Source organism: Lithobates pipiens, unplaced genomic scaffold (assembly GCF_037356315.1).
Source record: "Lithobates pipiens isolate NorthernLeopardFrog02 unplaced genomic scaffold, aLitPip1_a1.2 Scaffold_30, whole genome shotgun sequence".
Taxonomy (NCBI): domain Eukaryota; kingdom Metazoa; phylum Chordata; class Amphibia; order Anura; family Ranidae; genus Lithobates; species Lithobates pipiens.
In genome coordinates, this window is record NW_027507791.1 from 6,814,861 (window position 1) to 6,827,275 (window position 12,415).

The 12,415-nt window shown below is 47.4% G+C and overlaps 1 protein-coding gene across 5 annotated transcripts in view; it reads left to right on the forward strand.

The window, feature by feature from the left end:
- CEP128 (centrosomal protein 128) overlaps positions 1-12,415 on the forward strand; it is a 373,597-nt gene that overhangs the window by 117,025 nt on the left and 244,157 nt on the right. For all 5 annotated transcript variants that reach the window (XM_077463576.1, XM_077463578.1, XM_077463577.1 and 2 more), the window contains 2 exons: positions 8,179-8,265; positions 10,715-10,789. In XM_077463576.1, coding sequence (XP_077319702.1) covers positions 8,179-8,265; positions 10,715-10,789 — 162 coding nt within the window. The remainder of the gene's footprint in view (positions 1-8,178; positions 8,266-10,714; positions 10,790-12,415) is intronic.

Consider the following 12,415-nt stretch of genomic DNA (forward strand, 5'->3'; position numbering starts at 1 on the left):
AAAATGTGTGAAAATTGGTCCGCTATGTCCGACAGGGTAGGATCAGCCTGGCTTCAGAAACCGGTGTTTCTTCCCCCGAAATCCAGGCAATTGCAACCGGTTCGCCTGCAGACAGTGCAGTGCCTCTGGACGCTTTGTCGGCGGTCCTCAACACATTCGTTGCCAAGATGGAGGCGGTGCGTGGGCGCAAAGGTGGTAAAAAGTGGCCCCCCCTCTGTCCTCCAGGGAGAGCTCTGAGGCTGGTGACCCCTGCTCTGTCGTTTCAGATGACGCTGACCAGGACCAATCGGACAGTGAGGATGAGCCCCGTGCGGGAAAAAGCTGTGCGTAATAACCTGAAAATTCAGGATACAGCAAATCCCTCTGCTGATGTATTGGTCCCTTTTGGGTCCTGTAAGCCAGCCCGTACACCCAAGGTGTTTCCGTATCTGACTTATTTCTATAAGTTCATATACAAGAAATGGGGTTGACCGCAACTGACCTTTTTCGGTCCCCAAATACATGGCGGTGCGTTACCCCTTTGAGGAGAGCCTTCTTAAAAAATGGTTGGCTCCTCCGGTAGTGGACCCCCTAGTATCCAGGTTAAACAAAGTAACCACAATCCCAGTAGAGGGGACTCCTGCCTTTAAGGATCCCACGGACAGGAAGGCCGAAGCAGTGGCTCGTTCCTTGTTTACAGTTGTGGGGTCAGCAATACGACCAGTACTAGCATCCGCACTTGTGTCACACACACTTACTGAGTAGGCAAAACGTTTGCACTTGCGAATTGGAGGAACAACAGGCTTCCCCTGTCTGCATGGAACTAGCCACTTCGGCCTTAAGTACTTTTGTGACACGGTCCTGGATACCCTCAGTCTATTATCCAGGGCTTCAGTGTCAGCAGTGGTGCTGAGGCGCCTGATTTGGCTAAAATGCTGGTTGGCTGACCAGGCATCTAATAAAGCCCTGACGGATTTACCCTTCCTTGGTGAGAGGCTCTTTGGAGCCTCATTGGATGATATTATTAAAAATGCCACAGGTGGTAAGCGTACCCTACTCCCACAGGCCAGGAAGGCTAAGGAGCCACGCCGTAGGCAAGGGCCCTCATTTTCCGCTCACAAACGGCTTTTTAGTCCACCCAGGGGTTCGGCTAAACATCCCCAGCCCAACAGGACGACCTCTGATGGACAAAAGCGTCTCCTGAACCGCAAGCCTAACAGGCCTGCGATCAAAAGTGCTACCGCATGAAGGTTTGCCCCCGCCCGCAACATGGGTGGGGGGTTGCCTACGGGAGTTTGCAGCCCGGTGGGCCTCTCGGCTGTCTGACCAATGGGTCTGCGATCTGATTTCCTCTGGCTACAAGATAGCATTTCTCTCTTGGCGGCCAAGAGAGAAACTCTTCCCCCCCCAGCATACCCGTACTCCCAGTTCGCCCGGAGGCCCTAATGGGGGTGGTAAGGGACCTGCTGAGTCGTGGGGTGATAGTACCAGTGCCAGAAAGATTCCAGGGGTTCTACTCCAATTTGTTTGGATGTACTCCTTCCTTTTTGGGGACTACAATATTGGACCTAAAAGCCCTCAATTACTTTGTAAAAGTACAGAGGTTCAGAATGGAATCAGTTCGCTCAGTAGTCGCTGCACTCCATCAAGGGGACTCCCTGGTGTCTTTGGACATCCAGGATGCGTACCTGCACATACCCATATGGCTTCGGCATCAGAAGTTTCTGCGATTTGCAGTTGGGGAAGCCCACTATCAGTTTGTGTCTCTCCCTTTTGGCTTTGCATCAGCCCCCCCGAGTCTTTACCAAGGTATTGGCTCCTGTTTTGGCGTTGCTGCAACAATGTGGGATCGCAATCGTAGGTTACCTAGACGATCTCCTCCTGAGAGCATCTTCTGCCTCAGATTTAGGAGGATGTGGCAATCGCCATGCAGACCCTGCAGGAATTTGGGTGACTGTTGAACCTAAAAAAGTTGGTGATCGTACCGACTCAGCACTTGGAGTACCTAGGCTTAATGCTGGACTCCATGGAAGTGAGTGTTTCTCCCTTCAGACAAGCTGCAGACTCTCAGAGCCACAGTAAAACTGCTGATGAACACAAGGTGGTCGTCCCTACACTTCTGCATGCAAGTCCTGGGACTCGTGATGGCCTCTTTCGAGGTGGTACCATATGCCCAGTTCCACACCAGAGTCTTGCAGAAGGAGATCTTGAGAAAATGGGACAAATCTCCATTATCTCTGGATCGGCAGATTCAGGTGAGACAGTCAGTCAGGGACTCCCTGCTCTGGTGGCTGAGATCCCCGGCACTTCGGTCCCAGAAGTCGTTCCTACCTCTGAATTGGACAGTGATCACAACGGACGCCAGCCTAACCTGCTGGGGTGGAGTAATGGGAGTTCAGTCGATCCAGGGCCTCTGGTTGGAGGAGGAATCAAAGTTGCCGATCAATGTGCTTGAGCTGCGAATGATCAGGCTATGCCTCTCCACATGGTCGAAGACTTCAAGGGCATCCGATCAGGATCCAGTCAGAAAACGCTACGGCGGTGGCATATGTCAGTCATCAAGGAGGAACAAGAAGCTCTGCTGCCGCACGGGAGAACGTCACATCCTTCAGTGGGCAGAGCGACAGGTACCGGCTCTATCGGCCATTTACATCCCGGGAGTGGAGAACTTGCAGGCGGACTACCTAAGTCGCCAGATGCTGGACCCAGGAGAATGGGCGTTGCATCCGGGGGTGTTGAGGCTACTGTGCCTCCGATGGGGCACTCCAGACGTGGATCTTCTGGCCTCCCATCTCAATTGGAAAGTGCAGAGAAGCATGTCCAGGACAAGGGGTCCTTGGTCAGATGTGTCAGATGTGTCTGGTGGCTCTGTGGGGTCAGTACCAGCTGATCTATGCCTTTTCCTCCGCTAAAGCTACTACCACGCCTGCTCTGCAGAGTGGAGGCTGAGGGGATTCCAGTAATACTGATTGCCCCAGATTGGCCCCAGCGTCCCTGGTACGCAGACCTAGTGCGCTTGGTGGCAGATGCCCCCTGGTGACTGCCGTTACAAGAGGACCTTTCGTCTCAAGGTCCAATTCTCCATCCTGCTTTACCATAGCTGGTTTTAACGGCATGGCTATTGAGAGCCAGGTGTTGAGGAACCGGGGCCTTTCAGACTCTGTGATTCCAACTATGCTGAGAGCATGGAAATCATCTTATCGGAAGATATATCATCGTACCTGGAAGGCCTACATCTCCATGTGTGAGGAGAAAGGATGGCGTCCGCGCTTCTTTTCTATATCCAGGATCCTGCTGTTTCTACAGCAAGGGGTAGACCAGAAATTGTCCTTAAGCACCATTAATGGACAAATATCAGCCTTGGCTGTCTCTTTTTTCAGCGGCCCCTGGCGTCTCACTCTCTAGTGAGCACTTTTGTTCAATGGGTCCGACATGTAGTTCCTCCAGTGCATCCACCGTTACCCCCGTGGGATCAGAACCTGGTGTTATCGGCGCTTCAGAAACCGCCGTTTGAGAATATCAGCGAGATCCCTCTGTTGACTCTTTCCCAGAAAGTGGTTTTCCTAGTGGCCATTACCTCGGCCAGGAGGGTTTTGGAACTGACGGCCTTGTCTTGCAAGTCGCCCTATCTGGTTATCCACAAGGATAAAGTGGTGTTGCGTCCGCAACCTTCTTTTCTGCCAAAGGTGGTTTCGGGCGTTCCACATTAATGAAGACATTGTGTTACCATCTCTGTTCCCTAAACCAACACATCCTAAGGAGGTGGCCCTACATTCCCTGGACGTGGTCTGGGCTCTGAGGGTGTATTTGTCTGCTACGGCTCCCTTTCGGAAGTCAGACTCCCTGTTTGTTTTTGGTGGCTGGTCTGAAAAAAAGCATGGTGGTCTCGTCGGCCACCATTTCCAGGGGGATCAGACAGATTGTAGTACAGGCCTACGCCTTGAAGGGGTAGGTGCCCCCTTTCCGGTCATGGCCCATTCCACCAGGGCAATTGGAACGTCTTGGGCCTTCCAACATCAAGCGTCTGTCGCTCAAATGTGTAAAGCGGAGACTTGGTCGTCTATTCACACCTTTACAAAATTCTACAAGGTAGATGTTAGTGCATTGGCTGATGCCTGTTTTTGGCTGCAAAGTTTTGCAGGCGGCTGTGTAATTGCAATTGCACTTAATTTTTTTTCTGTTTTTTTGACAAAAACACAGTTGCTTTAAGTAAATGCACTTGTTACTGCTAGTTTTTTGAGGCGGTTTGTAGGTAGTGACTCCCAGCACTCAGTTTTTTTGTGGATAAAAGTTCTATGCTGTTCCCACATCCTGTTTTTTGTGGGTGAAGTTTTTATACTGTTTCCCACATGCCATTGTGGGTGAAGTTTTTATGCTGTTTCCCATCCCTCATTTTGGCACTGCTTGGGGACGCCCTGATGGTCTAAGAAAGGAGCTGTGTCAGTCGGTGAACATAAGAGAAAATAGGATTTTTTATACTCACCATAAAATCCTTTTCTCTGTAGTTCACCAACTGACACAGCACCCTCCCTTACTATTCTACGCTATACTGCTTGTTGACGTACTGAGGCTGCAGGAGGCAGGCTAGGGGGTTGTTACCTAAGGGACCGCCCCTTGGAGCGGAACTAGAAAGTTCTGGTTTTGTTGTACATGTTTAACATGTTCTGCATAGTCCTCTCCTGAAGGTGGTGTAACAACCCGATGGTCTAAGAAAGGAGCTGTGTCAGTCAGTGAACTACAGAGAAAATGATTTTATGGTGAGTACAAAAAAATCCTATTTTTTTTTTCCCCCCAAGCGGAACACCGCTTTAAGACCCCATTCAAACCTGAGTGTTTTGTAGCCCTACGCCTGAAGCTACAAAACGCTGGAGGGGAAAAAATACACTATTCTCAATGGAGATGGTTCACATCTCCACTCCAAGTCGCCTGAAGCCCTACGCCTGAAGCTCAAACAAGTTCTGGACCCTTTTTTGTCGGGCTGATTTGGGCGTTTTCATTCCCATAGAAACTAATGGAAACGCTCGATTCGAGCGTTTAGCGCGACAACGAGCGTTTCTATGGGCGTTTTGACGCTGTATCTGCTCAATGCTTAACATTGGTGACCTTTTGCCATGCACAAATTCGCGACAAAATGCGGCAAAAAACGCCGCAATCGCGGTAAAAAAACACCGCAAATCGCGGTAAAAAACGCCGCAAAAATAGCTTGAAAAAGCTACGCTCAGGTGTGAATGCAGCCTAAGTGTAACTGAGTAGGTGTGAGATGGGTGGAGTTATAGCCTCCATGGGGCCGGTCTTAAGTTTTCCATGTGCCTAGTGTCCCTTTCTTCTGTAGGCAGCAGTACAGTATAACCCTAGGTTGCATATTTATGGATGACAGAGAAAAACTGACCCCTCCCCATAATAAACGGACATCAGGACACACCTACCCTCCCTATTCTCTTTCTAATAATCTGACCTCTCTCCTGCTATTCCGGACATACTGGCCTCTCCTTTTCCTAGCAGATGTTATTTTTTTGATGTACAAAGTTTCTATGTAATGTGGCTGGAGGCTATTCTATAAGTGTAACTATGTATTCTCTTTCCTGGAGTGACCCTCTCCTGTATTAAGGTCGCCAGTTTGTCACCCCCTCATGGGATGCCACATTCATTCTGATCAGCCAGCGTAAAGCAGGAAAAGAGGCTTAGCACACTACAAAGTGCAGCTTCAGGAGGGCCATGCTTTCATGCAGCAGTAATTGTATTTTATTCTGTCACATCGTCTTTTGTCAGATTCTCACACTGTTCGCGCTCTCTCTCTCTCATCTCGCGTATGTTAATATTCAGATCCACAGCCTGGCTTCTCTGATGGAAATATGAGAAGTGAAAGAAAGCAATTGTTAAAGGTTTAAAGATGCCTCTGGGACATTCCATTACTGTTCCCTGAGATTTCAAACCCTTAAAGACAATCGGGATCTCAGAGTCGGCTTGTAAGGGATCTTGATAAAAGAGCAAGCGTTATTATTCTTCCGGCGATCATGCTTTGCTCTGTGTTAGGCTTCTCTACATCGCAGGACCTCAGCTGTACACACGTTTAATATACTGAACTGAGGAGTTTATTAACAGCCTGAAAATATTTTCTTAACTATTTTCTTAGTTTGGGATGCTCATTCTGCAGGGGGCGAATGATGAAGTACTACTTAAAGCTTTTTGTGTTCGTGTGTAATTTTATATTTGTGTTCTGTATTCAGTTTTTCTCATATCTGTACACCTCTACATTGAGACCATGAGCCTGTTTCATTAGCAATAACTATCATTGCTTAAGATAATAAAGTAATTAAATGATTATAAAGGTAAAAATTAACAAACATGTCTATACTCAGATATGTAGCTTGAAGCTTGTGGGCCCCGATGCAAAAGTTGACATGGGGGGGCCCCACCCCCACCCACCATTTCCACCGTGTGTGCAGATACAGTACACCCACCGCACGCTAAGATACTCAAAGTGGCTTAATAGTTTTGAGTTTCCAGAGTTCCTCCTTACATCAGAGGACAGGGATCACAGCTGAAGAATTAGAGGACAGGGACAAATAGCAGGTCACTTGGCATAGCTCCTTTCCCATCCCAGCACTGTATACAGCTCCCAACCCTTTATGCTACACCCATGTCTATACTTACCTGCTTTGTATTGCACAGAGCAACCCTGATTCCCCTCTCTATCTATGGGGGTACTTGTGCATGCTTGCTCCAGAGCCCCTCTTCTGCGTCCACTGACAACAAACAGCTGGACTCAGCACCGCTCCCTTGTCACTTGACAATGGCTCCTGGTGCCCCAATGAGACCTGGAAGTGTGTGCACAGCACTGGATCGAATGAGGGCTCAGGTAAGTATGGGGGGTACTGGTGCTTAAAATATTTTTTTACCTTAATGCAGGGACTGCATTAAGGAAAGAAAATGGTCTTTAGACAACTTTAATAGATCACCTTTTGGAGGGGCAAACAAGTCTGTCTTTGGTGATATTGTCTTGCAATAATAATTTTTTTACACAGTCCATAGACCCTTTTTTTCCTACTTTAATCAGTGTAAGTTTTTTTTTTTATTATTTATTTATATTTTTATTGTTACCATTAGTAAGGCCCCTTACACACAGGGTGGGGTCCATTTGAAGTCCACCTGCTTAGTAGGGAATCTGTCTGCTTTTCACCACTGAGCAGGCGCATGGCTCATCTGTGTCCGCTCTGCTTGTGCAGAGCAGACACAGCTTGCTCCCCTCTGTGTAAACTGACCACTTACACCTGACTTTCATTCGATCTGCCAGGTGGATGGTTTTTAGCAGACAGGATCCGATCTCAGCAGGTGTAAATGGACTCGTGTCCATTTACACCCGCCGCTCCATAGAGCAGACTGGAGGGTCCGATTGGGTCTGCCTGAAAAATGGACAGGCAGACCCGATTGATCCACTGCTGTGAAAGGGGCCTAAAAAGTATATATTGTCCTGTTTAAAATAAGCATTCACCTATACATTAATTTAGCTTCTTTATACTTAAGACTACAAAATATAGGGCTGTGACTTATAAGGCTCCTTTTACACTGATGGACCGATCTGGTATGCCTGTCCTTTTTTCTTAGGTGGACCTGATCGGACCCTCCATAGCTCTCTATGGAGCAGCGGATGTCAGCGGACATATGTCCACTGGCATCCAATCTGGTCCGCTAAAAACAGATGGATGGGGATCTGTTCCCCATTTGTCTGGAGGATTGGCTGACAGTCGGATGGAAATGGACAGGCGGCCCGTTTCCATCCAACCGCTCCATAGAGAACAGCGGGTTGTGTCTGTCTCCGCTCTGCATAGCAGAACAGACATGGACCTGTCATCCGCCTCCTCAGCGGGGATCGGCAGAGAGATCCCCTGCTGAGCAGTCGGATCCTCTTGACAGAGTCCGCCCGGTCTGAACAGTGCCAAACCAGCAAATCTCTCGCTGAGTTTGATATATGAAGTCAGATTTGTTTCCAGTACACAACTTCTCAACTTTGCAATGGTGTACTTCTGTTTCCATAGTAACACTAATAATTATATCAATTGGTCATCATCCATATATTTACAACACACTTTTGCTCCGGTTTTGCAAATATGCTCAGATCTTTGTCTCTATATGTAGATGCTTTGTAACCTTGTTGTATATGGATGTGAGTGAAGATTATTGTTGCTTGTGTTACTACAGGCCCTTAAAAAGCGGGACTTTAATTCAAATGAGGTGGAAACATCCCTGAAAAGCAAGCTCGTGAGGACAGAGAGTGAAAAAATCCAGGTGAGGAAGTTTTTGTTTTGATCAGTTACAATGATTCCCCCAATTATCCATGGGGCAGCTGGTTAAGTGTATATCTAGTCAAAACACTTTTTTTTTTTTTTATTCTTTTAGCTTTGCACAAAGTGAGAAAAAATTAGAACTGCCCTCATGGTTTTTATTGGTGTCTATGACCCCACCAGGAAGATTCCAGCCTCTCTACTTGTCTTAAAATGATGAGAAATTTAAAAGGACAGGAGTTTATGGGAAATTATTTAATGGGGACATTTGTTTAGGTGAAAAATATCTAAGCGAGAACTATCCTTCACTTGGTTGAGATATCTAATTTCCTTTCATGAGAGAAATATGGAAGTTGCCATTTCTAATATCCTTAAGAGGCCTGGTTTTCTAGTTGTTATGATGATCCTCTGGCGTCAGTGTTCTGTGATGGTGTGCTTTCAGATTGGAATGGCCAGACAATCCCAGCCCTCCTAGTCTCCATGCAAGGTGTCAGTTGTTGAAGTATTAAAACCAGAGGATTAGACAAGCAAACTGTATTTCTTTTCTTTGCTATTGAGGGACCCAAGAAGTCTTAAATCTTGTTACACTCCTGCCTGCATGAGAATTGGACACTGTCAAATAAAAAAAAACTATAGGACATTCCAGGAGGTCTCTGTTTTTGCTAGTGTCCTAAGAGGATGGGCATCTTTCTTTAGCCCTGTTGCATTAACCACTTGACTCCTGGAAGATTTAGCCCCATTTATGACCAGGCTATTTTTTGCGATATGGCACTGGATTGAATGTTGCAGGGATTGCCTGCAGGTGACTCTCAGGCGTTGGGTTCCTGCTTGGCCAATTTAACCGGAGTCTGAAAACTGCCCCATGGTTTTTTTTTTTAAGGTTCAGAGCTGCTGCCATTGCCTCGGAGCTCGACTTGTCTCCGAGGTCTCACTTGCTGTGTGGGCCAGTCTAGAGAACGTTGAGAGCTCCTTCAATTTGATTGGTCGCTGGGTGTCATTATTTCTCATTTTCCTTTTGCTATGTTGTGGAAGGGTTTAATTCTGTGTGACTAAGCTCTGGTGTCATCCGCTGGATGGAGTGCCATGCTTGCATGGTCTGTGCTTTCCTGCCACACCTGCTACCAGCTCTCCTGGTTTTTGGAGTACTGGAGGCCTGCCTCTTACTCTTGAGCATATGTGTTTCTTACTCATGCTGTGGCCACAACAGCCCTGATTCTTAACACGGGGTGGGGAGACAGTCTCCTGTGCAAAGACTGTTGCTGGGGGCTGCTTGCAGTGCACTTACCATTGGTGCCAATGTCTGTCTGCAGCCTGGAGTGATGTTGTTAATGGTGTCAGAGTCTCTCCCCTCTTTGAAGTCCCCTTTGGTCCATTGTATGATGGCTGGTCCTGTGCCTTCTTGCCAAAGGTTTATACCATTGTCATGGAAGATTTTATGACCCAGGTTACCCATTTACACACGCTCCAGCATGTTCTATGTCACATTCTATGTCTGATTTGCACATGACCTAAGCAGCTTTTAAACCATTGGCCACAGAAACTGTCTGATTTTGAGTCACTTTAGTACTTTATTAATGACCTCCTCAGTAGGCCTACTGAGGAGGCCTATTGTTGGGTGCTACGCGTCTAGGAGGGAACAGCCGAGCCTGTGACATCACCCAGCTGCCTCTGTTGTCGGACAGTGGTGAGTTGGCTGATGCATATTGCTAAGCACCTTTTATGTTTTTATTTTGTAAGTGTATTTTAATGGGGTCATAAAAATAAAGTTAAAAAAAAAAAATGTAAAGCACCATGTATTTGCCACTCCATTGCATGTAACCTATATGCGTGGGAGTTGAGTGATGGAGGAAAGAGAGAGTGTGTTACTGACAAGATAATCAAGTATAAATAAAGAAGCCGGAAAAAATAAATGAATGCAGCCATCACATCGAACATTTTGATCTTGGCTTTAGAATAACACTAAATAACGGTATTTGAAATTGATATAGAAATATATATGTACTGTTCAGCAGCAATGACACTGATTTGAGAGGAGCAGGCAGAGTATAGTGACAGTAGGAAGAATGCTAAAAAAACAAAACACATGATGTAGTTACAAGGTCACAGAGTTTCTAGGTCATCAGAAAAATGTAATTTGTTCTGTCCAAAAAGCTACTGCAATCCAGCCAGACATAGCAGGCCCAAATGGCCATCCATCTAATACTAGTAATTCATTATTATAGACACTAAAGGGTTGTTTATTTAGATAAGCTGGGCAAATGCACACAAAAGTTTAAAGTAGCAGCCAAGTCACAAATGCTGGGAGTAGACCTCAAGTCTTTTGAAATTTTTTTTTTTTTTCTTTGGTGGTTTTGACATGGATTGTTTGCTCTGACTGTATTGCTGGCCCTTCCTTTCCATAGTGCAGGGCCCTGTAATGTCTGATGGTAAGAGCTGTTTTCTTCTACATGCAGCTGGAGGCAGAGTTGGAGAGATATCGGAGGCGGTTGGATCAGACGGAGGGAGGCCGGGAAACTCTGCTCTGCCAGGTAAAATGTGTGCTTAAGAGAGAAGCCTTTGATGGTGATCTCCGTTCTAGCCCTTTCACTTAGAAACACTCATTAAACATATAGGTCCATATGATGTCATATTTTTCTCTTCTATTGAGGAACACTGGAAGTCCCAAACTTTTTTTGGTTAGACTGATGCCTACAGGAGTACTGAACACTGGCGAACCAAAAAATGTAGACTAGCCAGGATAAACCCCCCTCTTCTATCAACATGCCTACTGTCCTAGGAGGCTGGACATTTTTCTTTTTTCTGTTGTATTAAGCCTCGTACACACAGTACGATTGTTGGCCAACCGAGCATCTGGATTTTTGTCAAAAGTGTGTGTGCCAGGATCTTGTCTTGCATACTAACGGTACAGGATTGTCTTGCAACAAACACGAACGTAGTGATGTACTACGAGTAATTTCAGCTCTTGAGCACCACCCTTTGGGCTCCTGCTAATTTCATGTCTGATGAGCATTGATTCCGAGCATGTGTGCTTGTACTTTCGACTTTTTTGTGTGTCGGACTTGTGTACTGACCATACGAAAATCAAACAACAGACCATTGTCTGCCAGAAATTTACTAGCCTGCTATCCAACGTTTGTTGGCTGAAAGTTGGACAACAATTGTCAAAAGGAGCACTCTAATGCCGTGTACACACGTAGCAGACTATCCGGCATACTTAGTCTGGCGGACTTTCCACCGGACTATCCGCCGGACTTTCCGAACGAGCTACTTGCCCACACACGGCACTTTTGCGGCGGACTAATACGGCGTACTAAGTCCGCCGGACTATCTGCCGTACTTTTGAACGGACTCGCCCACACACGCGGAGGAAAGTCCGCTCATTTTGAGCGCGTCTCCAGGTAGCTGGGGCCAGCGAAGGAGGCGTCGCTGGCCCCGTCACCTGGTATGGACTTAAAGGGGAATCCCTACGCTGAAAAATCAGCGTGGGGGTCCCCCCCAAGGTCCATATCAGACCCTTATCCGAGCACGCTACCCAGCCGGCCAGGAAAAGGGGTGGGGACGAGCGAGCGCCCCCCCCCCCTCCTGAGCCGTTCCAGGCCGCGTGCCCTCAACATGGGGGGTGTGCCTTGGGAAAGGGGGGGCGTGCGGCCCCCCCACCCCAAAGCACCTTGTCCCCATGTTGATGGGGACAAGGGCCTCTTCCCGATAACCCTGGCCGTTGGTTGTCGGGGTTTGCGGGCGGGGGGCTTATCCGAATCCGGGAGCCCTCTTTAATAAGGGGGCCCCCAGATCCCGGCCCCCCACCCTATGTGAATGAGTATGGGGTACAATGTACCAATACCCATTCACCTGTGAAAAAAAGTAAAAAAACAAAAAAAAAAAACACACAAGGGTTAAAATAGTTTATTGCACAGCTCCGGGGGTCTTCTTCCGTCTTTGGGGGTCTTCTCGCCGGACTCCGCTATCTTCTGCTCTTTTGCTAGCTCTTTCACTAGCGGAGGAGACCGGCTTTCTTCTTCGCTGCCACCCTCTTCTTCCAACTTCGGGTAACAAGACAAGACTTGAGTCCGCCGGACTTTTCCATCGGATTGTTTGATCGTGTGTGAGGCATAACGGTCAGATTTTAGGACAACGGTCTGCCAACAAACAGTCCC